Genomic DNA, 22,513 nt, shown 5'->3' with positions numbered 1-22,513 from the left:
ACTTAACATAGTACACTCTAACTCCATCTATATTATTGCAGATGGCAAGACTTCATTCCTTTTATGGCTGAAAAAATATTCCATTGTGTATATACACACATCTTTTTATCCATTCATCAGGTGATGGACACTTGGACTGGCTCCATATCTTGACTGTCATAAATAATGCTGTAGTGAATGCAGGGGTGCATGTATCACTTCGAATTACTGTTTTGGTATTCTTCGGGTAAATACCCAGGAGGGTGATTACTGGATGTATAGGTTTTTTTTTGTAACTTTTTGAGGAGCCTCCATACTGTTTTCCAGAGTGGCTGCACCAGTTTGCACTCCCACCAGCAGTTCAAGAGGGTTCCTTTTTCTCCACATCCTTGCCGACATCTGTTGTTTCTTGCATTGTCGATTTTAGCCAACCTGACAGGTGTGATGTGATATTGCGTTGTAGTTTTGATTTGCATTTCCCTGATGATGAGTGCTGTTAAGCATCTTTTCATGTGTCTGTTGGCCATCTGGATGCCTTTGGAGAAATGTCTGTTCATGTTGGAGACCAAACTTCTTAAGCTGGCATTCAGGGCCTTCCACAAACTAGTATCACTCTCCCTTTCATAGTTCCCATTACTCCCATGACAAACACATTACTGTATCCCATTCATGCAATATATACTGACAGCCAAATGCTTTCTATAAAATGCCTTATGTAATTCTAACAATAGCTCTGTGATTGCATACCACCCTCATTTTACAGATGAGGTTTAGAACCAGAGATTTATGATCTTCCTTAATATCACACAGACCGTTATTGACAGAACCAGGATTCAAACCATTTGACTGACTCCAAAGCCAATTTTCTTAACTTCTTTTCTAGCCATATGGGTCTCTCTGTTCACCATCACTGTAACACATACCCTATTACTCTTCTGTGGTTTTTTTTTTTTAAAGATTTATTTATTCAAGAGAGAAATTTTAGAAAGCACGCATATGAGTGGGAGAGGAGTAGAGGGAGAGAGAATCTCAAGCAGACTCCCCACTGAGTGTGGAGTCCAACACAGGCTTGATCCCACAACCCTGAGACTGTGACCTGAGCCAAAATCAAGAGTCAGACACTAAACTGACTGAGCCACCTAGGCACCTCTGTACACCCATGTTTTTAATCATAATGTTTACTCCAACTCAAAAGCCTTCATGTCCTTTAAAGTTTACCTCAGAATTTAACCTTTCTGTGCAATCTTTGAACCGCCTGCCTACCACCTTCCTCTGACCCTTAACCATCTAATGGCTTTAGATTGTCATTTAGTTCATTAGGTTGAAGGTATTGTCTTTCCAACCACATAATTAGTTGCTTGATGGCAGAAGCCATGGAAGCCAGAGTACACAAGTAAATAATCCCTAAGGTTATGTTCTTTGATTTATATTTCTTTCTGTCACCTACAGTTCTGTGCCCCTAGTAAATGCTCAAAAATGGACTCAAAACTAATAACTTCTCAAAGATATTAGACTCTCTCCTCCTGTCATTAAAGTAAGATAGTTCACAACTCTGTGATTTTGAAATTAAATCTCTAAATTTTGAATTGACAACTTCTCTGGAGGCTATTACGTTTAATAGGTACTATATCATATCATGTAATGCCGGAATTAATATTCAGATTAGTATTTTTAAAAGAAAAATCATAGTAGGGCAGCCCCAGTGGCGCAGCAGTTTAGCGCCACCTGCAGCCTAGGGTGTGATCCTGGAGACCCCGATCAAGTACCACATCGGGCTCCCTGCATGGAGCCTGCTTCTCCCTCTGCCTGTGTCTCTGCCTCTCTGCCTCTCTGTCTGCCTCTGAATAAATTAAAAAAAAGGGGGGGGCCTCTTGGTAAGAGATCTCATTTCGAAAGAAAAGAAAGAAAGAAAGAAAGAAAGAAAGAAAGAAAGATCATAGTAAGTCAACTTTGTGACTTTAAATAGTTTGAAGTGATAGAGGATAAATTTCCAGTTTCATCCCATCCCTTAGCCTTGATGGACCTTTTCTGAATAAGAGACAATGTGGTTTTTTATCTATTCAAGGCAAATTGTAAAGCTTTCTCTATTACCCGGCCTTTCAGAACAGTGGGAAAGAACCTTAGGAAAGAGGGAAGGAAGAGAAAACCATAGCAAAAAATAGGGGTCTTGGATCTGTTTCCCCAAACCAAGAAGTGGCAGAGACTCAGGGAGCAGAGGGCTTTTGTTCCTACAGGTTGAAGGTCATTGAAAGGGGTAATACAACTATACCTGGTGAGGCTGTGAGTGAATTTGAGATGATAATCAAAATGAAGAGAAAGGCTATGACAACCTACTTCAATATCTTTGAGATAATTTGAATTTACGCCTCCTTCCTTCCCCCACATAAGTGTCCCCACTACCCCTTCTCTTCCTCCCAGCATCTGAGCCTTTATTCATCCTGATGTATAGTTCAGAGGAAACTACATGAATCCATGCCATTGATTGGTTTTGTTGTTTGCTTAAAAATTGATTTGGAAATCTCCATCATCCATTCTGCCTTAATTTACACCTTGCAGTGCTATGGAACGTTTAGAAGGACTGATTTGTAACAGACTTAATCTTTCCCAAGAAATAACAAGACATATATTTGTAAGATAATTACATTTCAAGTGATCAAGAACGACTGTAGGTGTGAAAAGAGATTCAGTAATAGTCAGACCTTGGGGGGGAAGTCAAAAGATTTTTACTTAAATATCTTAAGGAATGTGCTAAATCAGAATTCACTGAACAACAATAGCGAACAGAAAAGCTTTTAAAGTGAAAATTATATGAGAACATTCATTTATCAGAAGATGGAATACCTGAGCATTTTGTGAAAAGAACTTTTTGAAAGGAAAGCTGTTTTGTTGTTTGAGGCTTTGAGGGAGGTGGCGTTGCTGTTGTTTTCATTTTTCATTGTTCCTCATTGAGTCTCTTCCATTCAGGAAAATTAGGTGGATTTACACAAGAAAATAACACCATAGATTCTGGAGAACTTGATATTGGCCGAAGAGCAATTCAAGAGGTTCCTCCTGGGATCTTCTGGAGATCACAGCTCTTTATTGATCAGCCACAGTTCCTTAAATTCAATATCTCTCTTCAGAAGGATGCATTGATTGGAGTATATGGCCGAAAAGGCTTACCACCTTCCCATACTCAGGTAAAAGTAGGCTTTGTTGTCAATAAAGTGGAAACTGCTAGTTTGCATTTTTAAAGTTATTCTGTTTCTTAAGTTCAGCTGTTTAACTGTTGGACCACTTTCGTATTGATCTTTCACAGTGAAGAGAATTTTGAACGTAGGTTACACTTGAGGTTTTCGAATTAGTAGGAATAACAGCATTTTCTTCCTGACTTGCGTTAATCGTTATTGATGGATTAAAATGTACTAAAATTTGTGAGTAACTGAATGAATATCGAACATCGTCTGAGCACCTAGCAAAACATCATGGATTTTCCAAGTGTTTTACCAAGATTCTATGAGAATTTCAGACAATATTCCTTTTGTGTAATAGATGCATAGTATTTTTATCTCAAACAATGTATTCATGCTGTTGAAAATATATTGTATTTTTTCTACTTAATGCCAGATTTACTGTTTGTAAAGAAATTATAGGAACATAAACATAAATATGATGATGTAAACTTTATCAACTGAAGCCATGATTCCTCGAATAAAGAGGCAAAAGAACTTCCATAGATAACCAAGGGTGATGATCATCACTTTACTATAGAACTCAAAACAGTTCAAATACCCTTCAGTCTCACGTTCAAGGAACTTTAAAGTCAGTCTGCTTGCATGAAAATTATGTCATAATAACAGTACAGAGAGCTGCTATCATAATTCTGCAATCTTTCTCATAATCTAATACTGGATCAAGGCATGTAAGATGGAAATTGTGGTTTAAAAGAGGTCCCATTATGTCTAACAGAAATTATTTAAATTACCTACTATAATATCGGAGCTCAGACTTTTCCTAGGGTCAACTATTATGTTAGTCAACAGAGGAATCCCAAAAATATAATAGATGGTTAATTACTGTTGACAACTGGATAAAGCCTGAAGTTATACTTGATAATTAGTTTATGTACCCATAGAATTTCATGTAGATTTTAACTTGATTTATGAGATGAGGACTGGAGGGTTTCCATGTATGCTTTATAGTATATAATTTTGTGAGAAATGCTTTTTTTATAACCTAGGAATATAAATCATAAAGAAAATTGATCATATGCCAATAAAGGAATCATATCTTTTGAGAAAGACGAGTAAGAAACTTTGAATATGCTTTGTCTTATATCACTGTAGATCAGGGAAAGTTTATATATATATATATATATATATATATATATACACTCATATATATATGGGTAAGTTTCATATATATGTGTATATACACACACACACATAAATTATATAGCTATAAAATTTTTCAATATCATGCTTTGGTATATTCATTTTTCTGATAACATTTTTCATATCTACAATATTGAAGTAAATGCCTTTGATCCTTGCATATTAAATACTCCACATTGTGTGCTAGTATCCAATTTAAATTTTTGATTACAATTATATTTGACTATGCTGTAGGTGATGGAGTATACAGTGTAATAATCAGATTGTCTTGAAGGGAAGTGGGTCTCTTTAAATTCACATAAAGCAGACAGATTGTATTTATTATCAACAGTCCAGTGAAAGACAAAAATATTTTTTTCGTTGGAACCATAAATACATGTTTAAATCACTTTTTTTTGTGACTGCAGAAATATACCTCCACAGTGGAGGTATATATACTCACAACAGAGGAGGTATATATACTCACAACAGTGAGTGTGTAACCTATAAGTTCCAGAAAATAATTTCAAAAGGAAAATGTTGTATATGTTAAAGATTCATTAAGATTTAGGTTGGCTCTTTCCAAGTTATATATACCACAGAAGATTAGGGAAATAAAAAAGTGCAGTTTCAGGTTTTCCCATTCTTCTGGTATTTAAATTCTTCTGGTATTTAAATACAATATACATGATACTCACTTTCCCTTTCCACCACAATATATGTGTTTAACTAGATTACGCATTTTCTGAAGCTCCACAGTTATTAGAGTTCCTGCCTCTGGTTTATTCAAGATCAGCAGAGCAAACAACTGTTTCTGACTTAAGTGTTTAAACATGAAATATGCTATAAAGCAGCCCAAATTGAACATTTCTCTCTTTCTGGGGAACGCTAAATAAATCAACCTGAAATAATTAAAATTGGCCAGCCATTCAGAATAGTCACTTGAGTTTTGAAAGTCTTTGTGACCCTTTATAAAACTGTCCATTTAATTGTTACCAAGGAATCAATTGACTTTCCTCTTGCTGATGCCCAATTCATTCTCCTAGTTAGAAGCCTAAGGAAGCAATTTAATGCTTTACAGTTGACAGTATACTGACTGTATCATTTAAGTGCATTTGCATGAAGGCTGTCTCAGTAGTTGGAGACCTGAGTTCTGTAAGCATACACTCCTGCCACTTTTTGACCTTGTGACCTGGAACAAAGCACTTCTCTGCACCCATGTCGGTCTAGAAAAGAAAACCATTGGATCAGATGGTGTCTAAAATCTCTTACTCCTCTGTATGGCAGTCATTTACAGCAAAACCATGCCATGATCAAAAAGTTGATTTAAAGATACAGTTAATGGGATGCTTGGGTGACTCAGTAGGTTAAGCATCTGCCTTTAGCTCAGGTTATGATCCGGGGGTCCTGGGATCCAGCCCCGCTTTGGGCTCCTGCTCAACAGTCTGCTTGTCCCTCTGTCCCTTCCCTTGTTTGTGCTCTCTCTCTCAGATAAATAAAATCTTCTTTAAAAAAATACAGTTAAGTATTCATAGATTCTGAGTTCTTATCCTTTTAATAACTGAACTAAGCATATGGATAGTCCGTTTAAAAATGAACCACTAGGGATCCCTGGGTGGCACAGCGGTTTGGCGCCTGCCTTTGGCCCAGGGCGCGATCCTGGAGACCCGGGATCGAATCCCACGTCAGGCTCCCGGTGCATGGAGCCTGCTTCTCCCTCTGCCTGTGTCTCTGCCTCTCTCTCTCTCACTGTGTGCCTATCATAAATAAATAAAAATTAAAAAAAAAAAAAACTCTTTAAAAAAAAAAATGAACCACTAGAATAGTTTTATCAAGTCTAACCTTTGTTTCATAATTACCACCCCAAAGTGATAAGACTGAATGTTATTCTAAAAATAGCCTAAGATCCTGAGACTTGCCCCCACCAAAAAAAAAAAAATCCATGTCTCCATCTTACGAATGGGTATTAATTTCAAAGTAAAGCCAGTAACCCAAGTCTGTCCATAAGTCATTGCTTTATACTTTACACCTTGAGAACAAAAATTATTAACTATTTTTGTTCCGTATGATTTGTTTGCTTTTTGTAGAGATAGGTTTAGAGTTAAGTAGAGGACTTGTCTTTAGGTGTTTGAATAACCCTCCTGAAGGCGTGTTTGAAATGCCCCTACAGAAGACCCTAAGCAAATTCTCAACAACTGTGGCCTCCCGCCCACCACCACCACCATACCCACCACTCCAGCCTCATTTTCTTGTTCACGGTGTGATACAAATAGAGACTCCTACAATGAAGGTGGTGACTATGAGTATGAGCTTGAAAGACCAGTTAAAACTCAAAATTTCCTCCCTTTCAATTTTGCTGTTATTGTGCTTAATGTCAGAGGAGAAAAATGTTTATATGCAAAGGAGCCATAAAAAGAAATTTTCCCTGCCTCTTTGCCATGCTAATATAAATATTTAAATCTGATGAGAAAATGAATAGCTTATTTGAGATACAGGCATCTTTCGAAAGTGCTGAATTCATTTTCCTCTGATAATTTTGGAGGACAATTCCAGTGAAAATTTTGCAAGTTAAATATCCATACCAGTGATTATTTTCATCCTTGTAAGGTAGAAATGAAAAAAGTTATTAAATGCTAACCAAGTTACAGCTTTTTGTGTGTATTTCTCATAGCTGCATGATGCCTTAAGGTAGTTTCAGTACACACAAAAAAAATAACAAAAAATGTTTTTACATTTAAATAAAAATTTTAGTACGTTGGAAACTGAATGAGATATTCTAGATTTTGTCCAGTAGTAACATTAGAGGTCTTTGATCTGTACAGTGGCGACACATTTAATCATGAATCTTGGAATCCCAACAGCCAGTTTTATTCCAATTTGATTATATTAAGGGATTTATATAATAAACTTCTCTTTAAACAGTCCCCGGATGAAATTCCATTTCAAGAATCTATCAGAATAGAATATTGGCGATTTGCATAGACAGTACTGTAACATTATATATATTGCACTGTAGTGTATTTTTCACCATAAACACAGCCCTCAGGAATCAAGTGAAACTGGGGAAGAATCTATAGAAACTGAATCCCTTTACTTGTAAGGAGCTTTTATCTAACAAGTTTATTAAACCTGTGTTGGAAAGTCTTTGCCATGTCTTCCAAACTCACTGCATTATCCCTGATTACCAAGCTTTACTACTGTCACTCACCTTCCATATTTTTAATTATCTTTAAATCCTCCAGTTGAATTCTGCTAGCAACACAACATTATTGGTGAATCTTACTAAACCAAAAATGAAGTTAACTGACGTTCACTTCCTAATAATAACTGGGTGTATTTACTGTTACTGTCATCTCTTCGGAACTCCCTCCCCATTGTTTAATTTTAACTATTACGGAGTACAAAGCCATGGGTTTCCTTCCCCAGATGCCTGGGATGGTTGCATGAGGGTCACAGAGAGGAGTACGGTGGGTGGTAGGAAAGACCTGAGCTTTCTCACAAACCAATGCCCCTGCTTACCAGGGATCTACCCCTACTCAAGGGCCTGAAGGCTTGGTTTCCTTCATCTTCACAGTGGAAACACCGACACCTTCCTAGAAGGGTTGCCACGATGATTCAGTATAATGCTGACACAGAGTGCATATCGGTGGCAGTTGTTGCCACATAGTAGTAAGTAGGAGAACACCTTGTGAGATTAACAAATGGTCTAAAATTAGGTTGCCAGGTGTGACATGTTACAGGTTCAAGGTCATATCCATACACGGCCCGAACTTATCAAACACCTTCTCAGTTGCAAGAGTCCAATCTGATTCCAGAAACCGAGTGCGCACTAAGGGGAAAATGATTGTCCAGTTTCTGTAGAACAACAGTCTGCGGTGGGTAGTTCTCTTTCGTAATCCCTGTAGGTGCTACGCATAGAAGGACCTATCAGGGACCTTTCCCTGACGTTGTCTTTAGTAGAGCTGAGGGGAAACAGTGGGTAAAAAAAAAAAGAGAGAGAGAGAGAGAGAGAGAAGCAGCACCATGGAAATGTTTCTGACCACTAACCAGCTGTACTTGTCCCCACCCTCAGTATGACTTTGTTGAGCTCCTGGACGGCAGCAGGTTGATTGCACGAGAGCAGCGGAACCTGCTGGAGCCCGAAAGAGCAGGGCGGCAGGCGAGATCCGTCAACCTGCACGAGGCTGGCTTCATCCAGTACTTGGACTCTGGAATCTGGCATCTGGCTTTTTACAATGACGGGAAAAATGCGGAGCAGGTGTCCTTTAATACCATCGTTATAGGTAAGCACGGTCCTTGAAGCCTCTTTTTCCGGGCTGTGGTCTAAACAGTGTGTTGAATAGAAACTCAGTTGTCTTCCCCGATTTGGAGTGATCCCTGGGGTGATGAAGCCTGAGGTCTAATGTGATGAAATCTAACATGAGAACTATTTTTAAATTTTTTATTTACAAATATGTGACACGCCACGAAGCACTAGAAGAACCTATGACTTGGAAGTGTCTTGGCATCTTGAAAACACTTAAAAAACATCTGCCTTTGAAATGGCCATGCTTTGCTTTACTATTGGAATAATCAGGTGGCTTGCTTCGCTTTGCTGTTGGAATAATCTGGTAGCTTGCTTTGCTTTGCTATTGGAATAATTTGGTGGAAGTGAATCCTTGGCCCGGTCGTGGAGCAGGCCATCCGTGATTCCCTCAACGTGGAGCTAGGATGACCAAAGTGACGCAGTCTACCACGTGCAAGCAGCAGGCCAGCCAATGAGTATTCCTTTTCTCTCTTTTCTTCAGAGTCCGTGGTGGAGTGCCCCCGAAATTGCCATGGAAATGGAGAGTGCGTTTCTGGCACTTGCCATTGTTTCCCAGGATTTTTAGGTCCGGATTGTTCCAGAGGTATGCGAGTCCCAGTCCTTTCTTAAGCCCATGAAAACAAGCTGTAGAAACAGGAGTAATTCGGACCCTGGGCAGAGCAAGAACACCGGGGGAGGGAAGGCAGCATAGCCCCCCACAGCCCTGCGCCTTTTCCCCTGGCTGTCACCCCCGAGGGTGGCTGCTAACTGCCCTGTCGTGGTCTGTTTCGCAGCAGCCTGTCCGGTGCTGTGCAGCGGCAATGGGCAGTACTCCAAGGGCCGCTGCCTGTGCTTCAGCGGCTGGAAGGGCACCGAGTGCGACGTGCCCACCACGCAGTGCGTTGATCCGCAGTGTGGGGGCCGTGGCATCTGCATCATGGGCTCCTGCGCCTGCAACTCCGGATACAAAGGAGAAAATTGTGAAGAAGGTAAACATGCCAATATTTACGGAAATCTCTTGTTCTCCGCAGAAAGGAAGAGATTATCTTTGTGATCTTCCATGTGGCAGGTGCATCTCTTTGTGGGCCTCCCCGTGAAAGTACTGTTCATTTCCACACTGACCCATGCATCGTTGTGTTAACACGTTGACTGATTTAAAAAAAAAAAAGCACAAATGCCCAAAGGAACCCCTTTGCTCTCAGTAGTGTGAATTTTTCCCCCCACTCTGAGGAAGCAAGCAAACACTTGTGTCTTGAAACCAGAGATGGACAGTTGTTTTGTTTTGTTGGTTTTTTTTTTTTTATCTTTGCTTTTTCAGCGGTGGTGGGTTTTTGTTGTTTTGTTTTGCAGTTTCTCACTTGGATGCCAGCTTTTAAGTCTAGTGTTGTGGCATCTCTAGGAAGACAGGCTATATTGCACGTGATATAGAAGTGGAAAAAAATACATCGTGGCCTTGCTCTATAACTGTATGTAATGATGATAGTCAAGATGCTGTACTGTAAAGTGCAGTTGAATTGTTTTGGTTTTTTTTTCAAAAAGCAGAAAAGCACCATTTCCGTTCTTCAATCAAATTGATTTTATTGATCTGCACACAGAAAGTAATGCAATTAAGTCTCTGGAATTAAATTTTCAGGCCATTGACCCTACAAGTGTAAAGTTTTATTGAGTCAAATTGCTAAATTAAATCTCGTCATCTAAACCACATTAAAGTGAATTAAGAAGGATAGAGAGTATGCAACTCATTTATTTCTCAAACAGTTTGAGGGTCCCATACAGCTCAATGTTGTGGATTAGGTCAGCTGATACGATTTTGTTACTGAGAAGCCAATACTTATTACTATCTGATTAAGCAGAACAGAGAGCAGTAGCCTGAAATCTCAGGAGCATCTATGTGTGTAATTTGTAAAAATTACAAATCCTTGCAAGAGTCTCAATTACCTAACTGGCGTGATTCTCAATGCCATCTTATAGGATTCTTTGCATTTTCAGAAACCAGTTCTCAAAAATGGTAAGGAAATAGTTGAGTATCCAAAATCATCATATACGTAGGGTTGGGATTCAGTTCTTTATCCTGCGTGTATTACGTATGTGTGACATCTTCTAGATTTAACTGTGAAATAATTCTTTTTTCTCTATTGCAGCTGACTGTCTTGACCCTGGGTGTTCCAATCACGGTGTTTGTATCCACGGGGAATGTCACTGCAGTCCCGGGTGGGGTGGCAGCAATTGTGAACTGGTGAAGACCTTGTGTCCAGACCAGTGCTCTGGTCACGGAACGTATCTTCAAGAGAGTGGCTCCTGCACCTGTGACCCTAACTGGACTGGCCCAGACTGCTCAAATGGTAAGGTGCATCAGTGCAGTGTGATCGAGTACTTAATATTGTGTAGCTGAAGATTAAGATATCTTAATTTTTAAAAACACTTACTGAATTTAGTGTAGATTGTATTGAAGTTATGATTTATAGAAATGAGTGTTAAAAGTAATGAAATTCCATTGCCTGATAAGAAGAAACCAGCTTTGTCAATTTGTCATTAACATTTCTCCATTAGTTGCATGGTAAAAAAAAAAATACTATTTCATTTGTGTAAAGAACAACATCTTCTTACCTCTCAAGGCCTGTGTAGAGCTTGGGGATTTAAGCACATTATCTCATAAACAGAGAAGCTCAATTAAAAAATAATTTGACAACATAAGGCTAAACATGATCACGGCAAAGAGTATACATATATAGATATTATGATGTGCATAATGGTCCAACACTGATTTTTTTTTTAATTATAACAGTATTATTATCATAAAAATGGCAGGTAGTAATTTTTTTTCAATCAGTCGGTCTGTTATTGAGCAACAGCTATGTGCATGCATGGCATGGTGATGAGTCCTGAAGGGATAAAGAATAATGAATTCTTCTTACCCTCTCGGATAGTGGCTTTCAAATTTTTGACCATAACCCACAGCCTTAAACAGTTTTACATTGTGACCCTACTGTATATAATACACTCACATAACTGAAACAAAGCTTTACAAATTGATACACACAAGATGCTTTTCTCCAAGGATGTCCTGTTTTTTTGTTAATGCTGGTTGTATCCCATGAATTAATTCCATGACCACATTAGTGCCACAGTGTGAAAAGGTACTGTTCTAATCTGGATGATTACAGTTTAATTGGGCAGATGAGATCAAATGCACCCGAAATACTTGGAAACCAATACACCCCAGTTTAATATTTTATTGGATATTACATGGAATAATATGCTAAATACAGTCAACATTCAGAGGAGTGCCCTGCCTTGATGACATTGGAAGTTTTCAAGGAGATTTTGGTTAACATTTGTCACCTTCTTTCAAGACGGTAGTTAGTGTGGGGATGGGAGAAGGTATTTTTCGACTAGGGGAACAGTATGAGAAAGTACTTCATAGCATAAACTCTGAGATCAGATGCTTGGGTTCACACCCAACCTCCACTACTTAATAGCTGCGTAAACTTAGGCAGACTATGGTATGCTTTAGTTTACCCATCTGTTAAATGGATTTAACCGAGACATGCTTTACAGAGATACTTTGGCAAGTGCTTGAATTAACGTCTATAAAGTACAAGGCTTAGTCCAGAATCCATTCCAAATAGAGCTGCCACCTCCACTGCTATGACTGTTACTACTACTACGACAACCACCAATAGCAAAGATCCAACTATGAGATTATTGTTCTACACGTGGGAGAGTAAAGGAAAGCTATTCGGAGGTAAAGCCTGGGTTGGGCCCTGTTACGAGGGACGCAGCTTAGAAATGATGGTTCAGACAATGGAGAATCCACTTGTCCTGACAATGTGCGCCCACCAGTGTGATGAGAGCAGTATGTGAGAACTCCCCAATCGATTATGTGTCAGAGAGCACGACTAGTTGGAATTTGATGGCCGGAAGGCAAGTTTGAGAGCTTTCCCAGAGTGTGAAGGGCTGAGAGCGTGAATTCATTTGGAGTTTGTAGAAATGAAGAGGATAAATCGGAGGGCCGTTTTAAAGGAGAACTAGATGGAGCCTGCAGAAGAGACAGTACAGAGTTGGTGCAGAGAGCCGAACGTCTGCAGCAGGGTGGGCTGGGGCAGTGGTCATGTCTTTGGGAAGGAGTGAGGCAGGATGCAGGGGAGGCAATGGGGAGAGAGGGGGGAAGGCAAAGGGACAGGTCTTATTAACACTGTTGAGTCAATAAAAACGAAGGCTTGGCTGCAGGGAAGCCCACACTGATTGCCTTCTTCTCTGAAGCCCTGTTTATAACTGAGTGGTTCAGAGCAGGCGATCTGGAGATGAAGGGCCTGAGTTCGGGTCTAGCGCTGGCTGTTCCCTACATCTGTAATGTCAAATCAGCTCTTTAAAATGCTTCTCTGCACCTCAGTTTCTTTCCTTGTAACATGTGGATGATAAGAGCAGTACCCTATACAATCGTCAGAAGGTGGAAATGAGTTAACAAGTGAAAAGCACTTAGAACAGTGCCTGATACTTGGCAGGTACTTAGTAAGTGGTACCCGTTAATAGAAGTGGTGATGGTCATAGTCGTGGTGGTAGCGTTCCAAAGGCGATCTTAGCCTTTAGAGTTTGTAATCGTCATTCTTCATTGATTCAGGGGAGCGTCCCCAGGAAAGTACTACTTGGCTACGGTTCCCCCAATTGTGAAATTTATGAAATGCAAATTATCTCATCTGTTAGTATAACCTAATGGCATTAACCTAAGAGAAATCCCACTAAGGTGGTGAATTCACATGCTTATTTTAAAGGAGAAAAAAAAAAGACTAGTAATTTTTACAAATCTCTCTTTCCTGGCACTTTGAGAAATTTGGATGACATGAATTACCAGCAGCATGAGATTTCTGTGCCATTCTTCACCGACTGCAGAGAATCCTGGAAGCTCACACTAAAGATAGTTTTGTACAGGATAAATTGTGATATTGATGAAAAACTTCTGTTGACGCCTCAAGTAGATATCCTAGGTAAAGGGGCAAAAGGACAATGATGCACTCTTTTCCCTACATAGTCACTCTCATTTCCCCTCCCCCCTCTTTTTCTCCTTCCTCCCTCCTCCCTCCCTCCCTACTACTACCTGGTCCTACTCCCTTGGCTCCCTTCCCTCCTCTCTCATCCTCAACCTCCTACCTTCTCTTCCTTCCTTTTCCTCTGCCTCCCTCATCTTTTGGCCATACATTTTTGGAAGCAGACAGGTTGATGTTCCTTACAGCTTCATAGAAACATGAGTTGATTCACATAGCTTGGAGGACCAGAAACTGGTTAGAAAATTCACGATCACAAGAGCAATTAACATGTACAGGACAAATGAGAGTGAAAACATAAACTGCGGTGGGATTATAGAGGACCTTGAATGGCCCCACGATAGAGTTCTAGGAAATCATCACCCAACATTATCAAGCATAGGTGCGAGGCATTATTTAAATAACACATTAGCTTGTTTTGTCTTCCGTTCTTAAAAAATGTATTTTATAATCACAAGAATCAAAATAGGCATTTAATTATTTCTGTTGAGTTTTTATTTCCCTTTCTGGCTTCCGTACTAAAAAAATGCATCCCACCAAAAAAATCCAATTAAAGTTTATAGATATAATTATTTTTATAGTAAAGCTACTTGGTTCAGGTCTCCTATGCCTTCATCAGTAAAATAAGCATAATAATACGAGCTATAAAATAATACTGGTTTGAAATATTGCCATTCTAATTTGTCTCCCACAATTATCAGAGTAGGAAAGAAATAATGAAACAGCCCTTTTTGTTTCATATAATGTTATTTAATACATCACCTGAATCATTTTATAAAGGATCCTTTGTAATTGATACTGTAGCTCAAAAGATAATTCAGCCCTGGGGCGTCTGGCTGGTGCAGTCAGGGTAGCATGCAACTCTTGATCTCAGGGTTGTGAGTTCAAGCCCCCTGATGGATGTAAAGATTACTTTTAAAAATTTAAAAATAAAATAAAATTTAAAAAGATGATTCAGTTGTGTTCATAAAATGATACTGCCATGCAGCCCCGGTGGCACAGCGGTTTGGCGCCGCCTGCAGCCCAGGGTGTGATCCTGGAGACCTGGGATCGAGTCCCACTCAGGCTCCCCGCATGGAGCCTGCTTCTCCCTCTGCCTGTGTCTCTACCTCATTCTCTCTGTGTGTCTCTCATGAATAAAATAAATAAAATCTTTTAAAAAATGATACTGCCATGAATGACAGAAAAGACAAAAAGGTATAGATGTTAATTAAAAGATTAAACTGGCTGCCAAAATCACCTATCATTATTTTACATATTTAGACTGATTTTCTACATTCTAATATAATTATTTTGCCAGCTGAAAATCTAATTTTACCTGTATACAAAATGACTGCTTAGACGTAGTGAGTGAAGATCTTAATCCTATTCATCTTTCTACCCCCAATGCAAAGCAGAAAACCATATATTAAACTCTCAGTATATAGAGTTGAATAATTAATACAGTACTTTTTTTTTTGGAAGAGACTAACCACAGGAAACAAAGACTTTATTAAACTTCACAATTAGCTACAAAAAGACAGAAAACTTACTTAGAATTATTAGTAAGGAGATCAAATATGCATATATTCATCCTCTGAAAATATCCTGGTTCTTGTGCCTGAAATGTATCTGCACGTTGCACAGCTGTCCTTGGAAGTTTACAAAAACATTGTTGGTAACTTACATCTGTGGTTGAAGAAACTTTCAGCATTATTGGGAATTTCTAACTAACTAAATCCTAAAGCAAAACACTTTACAAAGCTGCTTCTTTTGTTGTTGTAGAAATGACCTTCAAATATCTAAATTCAATAAGAGTAGACTCTATACCTGCAGAAACATTTGGTTAAGCTGCTAAAAGAGAAGAAATGAATTCTTTTCATCAGAAAGTTTATAGGTTTGAAAGCAACAGAGCTTTCCTCTATCTTCATCAGCAGTTTGTCCATTAATTAGCCCTTCAATTCCACTTCAATTAAATTAACTCTAATTAATAAGTTCATTACAAAGATTGACGCACCTTGCTCAAAGCTAGTGTGCTAAATGCTGATAAACACCTTCACCCTAATGAAAAATTGATTAGATTGAATAAAAGGGGTACCTCAGAAAGAAACCTCTCTCTTCTGGAGCTGAGTTGACGTTCTGTTCGTCTGAAGTTAATCACCATCTTAGATCTCTTAATCAAAAATTTAATTCAAACGAGATGGAAAATGTAGCATGAAAAAACATATACCACTCTCTTCCAATTAATAGTCCTGGCTGTTGTTTATAAGAAATGTTATAACTCTCACAGTTGCCTCCATTGGGTGCTTAAAATTCTGTAGGACTTTGAGAGAGAATTATGGTGTCTGAGAAATGTAACTTGAGCAATAAGTAGGAAAAACAGGGGCATGTGACTATATCAACAGTTACTGTTTTTTTTTTTTTTTCATTTAAAAATAAGGCTATAGTTCATTTTCTACTTGTTAGAAATGATTTCGGGTTTTTATTCAGCATTTTTTCTTTTTGCAAGAAAACTGAAACAAAGCTCTGGTCTTACAATCATAGAAAAAAGAGGTAGTTGATTTTATTTAATAACTTTATATGTAAAAAGTAAACTACAAAATATCCTTCAGAGTTTTCTTTCTGTGTGTGTGTGTGTGTGTCAATCTTAATGAAGGTTTTAAAGAAAAAAATATTTTAGACACTTAAGTTCTTAAAAATCAAACCTATTAGGGTTTTGAAATCCTTTGGCTACTTGGTCTCCCTTTAGTTTGCTCTAGTACCTGAAAAACCTACTTTTTCCAATGACAGTGGCTGTAGTTACATATATTTTCAAACTGTTTTTCTACTATTGTTATCTGTCCACAGTACAAATTTACTGAATAGGAAAAAAAAAAAAAAAAAACAGTTTCTTTTCTTTAACCAGCATGTGTATGTGTCAGAAGCGAGCCCAAGTGCATACTACAAAAGATTCTTTTAAATAAAAGTTTCTGAATATTTTAGAAATTTAAACATTAGGATTAGAAATCACCCCCTTTGCAATTCTTGCTAGACGGGTGAAGCCCAACTCCTGTTAAATACCAGACATGCCAGTCGGAGAAGGACAAACATTATATGGTCTCATTCATTTGGGGAATATAAAAAATAGTGAAAGGGAATAAAGTGGAAAGGAGAGAAAATGAGTGGGAAATATCAGTGAAGGAGACAGAACATGAGAGACTCCTAACTCTGAGAAACGAACAAGGGGTAGTGGAAGGGGAGGTGGGAGGGGGATTGGGGTGACTGGACGACGGGCACTGAGGAGGGCACCTGACAGTATGAGCACTGGGTGTTATGCTATATGTTGGCAAATCGAACTCCAATAAAAAATATACCAAAAAAAAAAAAAAAAAACCTGCATAGGGACACCTGGCTGGCTCAGTTGGAAAAGCATGTTATACTTGATCTTAGGGCCATGAGTTAGGTCCCACATCGAGTGTAGAGGTTACTTAAATAAATAAAAAACTTTAAAAAATAATAATAAATTAAATAAATAAATACATACATGCATACATACTGGACCTGCTTGGGCACTGAAATATTTTATTAATTTTATATGCACTTGATGTATGTGCCTGGACGGGTGCATGTGCCAAAAGATACTCTCAGATACACTTCATGTGTGCTTTCCTCTGGTTATGGATCACGGGTGCTGTTCGGTTAGAAGCCTCGCGGACACAGACACAGACACACACACACACACACACACACACTCTAGGGAATTAACAGCAAAATCCTCCTGTGTATTTTATGCACAATGACAGCAGCTTATGCAATTACATGACCAATGGAAAACGCCCCCTTTGCCATGTAAAATTCTTACTGGCCGGTGCAGAAATACTGCGTGGAGAGATACTTTGCATGTGTCCATGTTTTTGTGGTTCTGAGCTGGAAGAGGTCGGCCCTGCCTCATTCTCGGTCTCTCTCCCTTCTCCCCGCTCCCTTGCCGCCCGCTCCGCTTGCTCCCTTCGGCGCAGAAATCTGCTCGGTGGACTGCGGCTCGCACGGAGTGTGCATGGGAGGAAGCTGTCGCTGCGAGGAGGGCTGGACCGGCGCCGCCTGCAGCCAGCGAGCCTGCCACCCGCGCTGCGCCGAGCACGGCACCTGCAAGGACGGCAAGTGCGAATGCAGCCAGGGCTGGAACGGAGAGCACTGCACCATCGGTAGGCCCCGCCCCCCGCCCCCCCCCCGGGGAGGGGGGAGGGGAGGACAGAGGGGAGAGGGATGGGAGGAGGGAGAGGGGATGGGAGGAGGGAGAGGGGAGGGGGAAGAGGGAAGGGAGGAGGGGGAAGAGGGAAGGGAGGAGGAGGAGGGAGGGGAGGAGAAGGAGAGGGAGGGGAGAGGGGAGGAGGAGGGAGGGGAGAGTGGAGTAGGAGAGAGAGGAGGAGGGAGGGGAGGAGGAGGAGAGGGGAGGAGGGAGGGGAGGAGGAGGGAGGGGACAGGGAGGGGAGGAGAAGGAGAGGGAGGACAGAGGGGAGGAGGAGAGAGAGGGGAGGAGGGAGAGGAGGACAGAGGGGAGGGGAGAGGGGAGAGGGAGGAGAGGAGGGAGAGGGAGGAGGAGGAAGGAGGGGAGGGGGAGGGGAGAAGGGGGGAGGAGAGGAGGGAGCATCCGGGTTGCTGGCTGTTTTCCACCCCCGCCCACTGCCCCCCCCACCTTGGAATTAATTTCATTAATTTTCCACTCGTCTTTCTGAAAATGGAATTGCTTTTTCAAATAAGGCCCATCGTGTTGCAGAGGCAGCTCGCTTTTCAGAGCAGCTGTCACAAGTATGAAGTGTCAGAATATTGTACCCCCCCCCGTGATGATGGCTACAAAAACTGACTCACCCGAAGATGATTTTATTTCCTTCTTATAAACACACTTTCATTTGCCGTTGCGTGACAGCAAATAATTTATTTATTTATTTATTTATTATTATATATATATATATTATTATTTATTTATTATTACCTTAAAAGAGATGTCAAATATGGGGCCTTTCGGGGGAGCATCCAGAAATTTCCATCACCACACAGCACCTGTTGATATAGTGGAGTATTTCAAAAAGAGGTTGGACTTCTTACAGCTTTATTTTGGAGTAGCGCAAGGAACAAAGTAGAAGAAAATGCACACAAGCCTAGATGTTCTTAGAGTTCTGTGCTAACCCTTCTTCAAATATGATCATGTTCCCAAAACCCAGTAGGTTAAATAAAGCAAACAGGTGTTTAAGATCAAAATGTTGGTACATAAATGGTAGTTAGCATGGGTGCAATGTCCGGAACACACATAGTACTGTCTTTTCTGGGTACTCAGTGCCTTTCCTTTTTACCATTGGAGTCACAGAAGTTAAAATATTTATTTAAAAAAATATAACAAATGTAAGTCGTAAACGTCCACCTTACTTCAGTGAAAGTATACAATTATATACAATGTTATGAATGACATTGTCCTACAAAAATTTCATAATTTGGTGTATGTTGTTTTATATCCATAGAATATAAGTTGATAAAGCTGTTGGAGGGAGTCTCCGTATCTTAAAAGATTTCTTCTTCCGGGGCAGCTATAAGCATTATGTACTTTACTTTCTTGCTTACAAGAATTGGCTAGCTAGGAAATTTTTCACTGGAAAGTTGAAATCACGGACATTTTATAAACTGTTGCAGTCTTTACAGAAGCTCAAGTGAGATTCTTTCCAATCTTACTGACATTCCTCTCATCTGTTTTAAGGGTGGTGATCCCCCCCACCCTATGTGATGATCCACAGAAGGGCTCACAAAACTCAAGGCACTTGTGCTCATGACTGTGATAGATAAAGGGGAAAGACCCATCAGGTGGTATCTGGAGAAATCCATGCACAGGCTTGCTGTGTTGTGTTGTGTTCTTTCTCTCCCACCAAGGCAGGTCACATGGAGCATGTACTTTTCTCCAGCAGTGAACTACACCAGCATGTGTGCAAGGAACACTTGCTCTGCTGAGGGACACCCATTTGAGACTGAGAGGTTTTTATTAGGGCTGCTCTAAGAGGTAGCCTCTGTCAGCCACAACCACCAAAACTCACAATTCTCAGAAGAGATTCTCCTGGTGGGCAAAATCACCTCATCATTGTAGAGAACATTCAGTTCTCCAGATGCCAGCCAAAGGCCAGCCCTGCAGACTTCTACAGGTCAGGCCTGTTGTGTTAACTCTTACCTGGAAGCATCCTTAGGGTCTCACCTGTGAAATGTGAGTTTACTACCTTACTTCCGGGAAGCATAGTTCCCAGTGAGGAAAACTGCAAGTACACATATTCATGGCACTTGCAGAACGCTCATCCCCATCATTTTGATAGCGCTTTCCCCTCCTCTACTCTTTAAGAGAGGCTTCTAGGGCAATGGCTGCCTGTTGTTTACGTGAACTACATTTGTGAACTACATTAAAGCCACAAAGGTTGACAACCACAATTTACACAAATCTGTGGACATACAGAGGATAATGCATTACCCCTGAGACTAAATAGCTCCATACCCCAAATCCCAGAATGCCCACATACCAGAATCGGGGCAGGAAAAATAGACCTCGAATCATGCTCCATCAAATTTTATGACCCCACCACCTCCATACCCATCAGAAGTGAATTGATTCTAGCTGGGGGGGAAATGTTAAATATTTGACCATCTGTATCCTAGGAAGTATGGCAAACACGTGAATGTATAGCTTGGAAAGCCAAGAAGTGTACTATAACGTTTTCAACATACGCAAATTTAACTTGCCAACCAGCAGTTACTAAATAAATCAGTCTATGGGGTCCTCACTGACTGTGGCAATAGTACATGTTTAGTTTCCCATAGATGAGCTGTTCTTGAACAGCTTCGCAGTTTTCTGGGTGCACACGGGATGTTTGTCAGTAGCAGGTCTTTTTTGTATAGTTTGGCATTCTTCGCTGTGGTTGTTAACAATTCCATTTTCTATTTTTTTATTTTATTTTGTTGCTCTTATACTCTATATGAGTAACAATGTGGAAATAAAGGACCTGCTTCATTTAAAAATGAATCTTCAAAATGAATCTTTTAAAAGACATAGAGACCCTCACATCACTCTTTGGCTCTTTTATATTATTAGAGCTACTTATTCCCAGTTTTGGCTTGCAAGGATCCAATTATTTTTTTCCACCTATTTACTACCTATGTATGTGTCCTCAGTGGAGAAGGGGCCGTTTAAAAAGAGGCCTTTGTGAGCCACTCATTTAAACAACCCAAGAAACTACAGTACATTTTCCCATTTGGGATTGTTACTGTTCTGTGCATTTCCTCTCCATTTCAACACTTATACATCTGGCTGAAAGAAGCTGCCACTTTATGAACGAATGCTCATAAATCAGCAAGATTTTTTTTTCTTTCTCCATATTATGTGCCATCTCATTGAATACAAACAGGGAGGTTAATTGAAAGAGAGATGGAGGAGAAATTAAACAGTTAGAAGCAAACAAAAGTCACCAGTAGAAAGCAAAGAATATTCTTCATTAGTCATCATACTGTCTTCATAAACTGTTCATGCTTTCATAAAACCATAGGCATTTTGATAGTAAAATAGGCTATGAATTTAGAGTATTCACCAAACACCCTGTGTACCTGAAAAGATTCCATCTTGATAGTTTTATTAATGTGTTCATATTTTCCTCTCATTATGAATCATGCGTTCAGCAAATTGGGCATATTAATTGTCAGATTCATTGTCCCAAGTCCTTCTCCTTTCTGGGGTTAGACTTTAATTAGCAGTGCATGCAGATGAAAAACACAACAAAGGGAAATCTACCTTTTTTTTTTTTTTTTTTTTTTTTTTTTTTTTTTTAGGGGAGGGAAGAAAGGGGAACAGGCAAGAAGGAGAGGGAGAGAGAGTATCTCAAGCAGGTTCTATGCCCAGAGTAGAGCCCCAATGTAGGGCTCAGTCTCACAACCCTGAGATCATGACCTGAGCCCAAATCAGGGGTTGGACATTTAAACAACTGAGCCATGCAGGCACCCCAAAGGAAATCTACTTTCAGTGATATTATGATTAAAATAAATATTTCTCCCTTCCTCCTCAAAAAGTGTTTGATTGTTGGACCCTTTCATAAATAAAGAGAAGTTAGTTACATGACTGAACCTCCACCAATAACCAACAGTAACTATTGCTACCATAGTTTAATAGTAACAGCACTGGTATAGACGCTCAGCTACTATAATGTCATCATCCTTTGTATGTGACCATTCCACAGGAGGGTCAAATGATTATCACACTCACGTTCCTATTTTTGTTTCTCATGAGATAGGAAAGATGTAGGAGTATTTAGAGGACCCAGAAGCAAGTTAGAACATATTAAATAAAAAAAAGAACATTAAATATAATTAAGTAGTTCATAAACAGGAGTTGACATAATTGGAATATTGTGTGGCTGTCTCTGCATAAACAACCCAAACACTTCTATATCGATCAAGCTCAGATCTTTGAACTGGGAAATACTTGTCTTGGCCCAATTCAGTAATTTCACGTTAATATATTTAACTGAAACCAGAATCTATAACCACATAAAGACAACTCAGTTGCTTTGACTCTTCCTATTTGACTCTTCCTATCCTTCTTGTTTAGAAAGATGGGAAGACGGCCCTCTGTCTGGAGTTAATTGGCCGTGGAAGCAATAAAGATGCCACACCAACCTCTGCTAAACAGATGTTTGGAGACAGTCTACAGCTTTTGAGTGCAATACAGCTAAATACGCTGGTCAATGATAGATCCTAAGCTACCATGTTTTGAGTGTTACTAACCTGTAGCTTCCCCAAGAATTATTCTTTGTAGCAGTTGCTGAAAAGAAATTGTCCCTACAGCCATCCCTATGTATCTGAGAACACTGGAGGGTAGAGAT

The 22,513-nt window shown here is 39.7% G+C and overlaps 1 protein-coding gene across 2 annotated transcripts in view; it reads left to right on the top strand.

Annotated features, from left to right (window-relative positions):
• Positions 1-22,513, top strand: part of TENM3 (teneurin transmembrane protein 3) — a 339,277-nt gene that overhangs the window by 216,225 nt on the left and 100,539 nt on the right. For both annotated transcript variants that reach the window (XM_055315712.1, XM_055315711.1), the window contains 6 exons: positions 2,944-3,158; positions 8,404-8,614; positions 9,119-9,220; positions 9,411-9,605; positions 10,758-10,958; positions 17,633-17,818. In XM_055315712.1, the coding sequence (XP_055171687.1) occupies positions 2,944-3,158; positions 8,404-8,614; positions 9,119-9,220; positions 9,411-9,605; positions 10,758-10,958; positions 17,633-17,818 (1,110 nt within the window). The remainder of the gene's footprint in view (positions 1-2,943; positions 3,159-8,403; positions 8,615-9,118; positions 9,221-9,410; positions 9,606-10,757; positions 10,959-17,632; positions 17,819-22,513) is intronic.

The sequence above is a fragment of the Nyctereutes procyonoides genome, unplaced genomic scaffold (assembly GCF_905146905.1).
Source record: "Nyctereutes procyonoides isolate TBG_1078 unplaced genomic scaffold, NYPRO_anot_genome, whole genome shotgun sequence".
Lineage (NCBI taxonomy): Eukaryota > Metazoa > Chordata > Mammalia > Carnivora > Canidae > Nyctereutes > Nyctereutes procyonoides.
The sequence above is the reverse complement of the archived record's forward strand: the minus strand, read 5'-3'. Positions and strand labels throughout refer to the sequence as shown.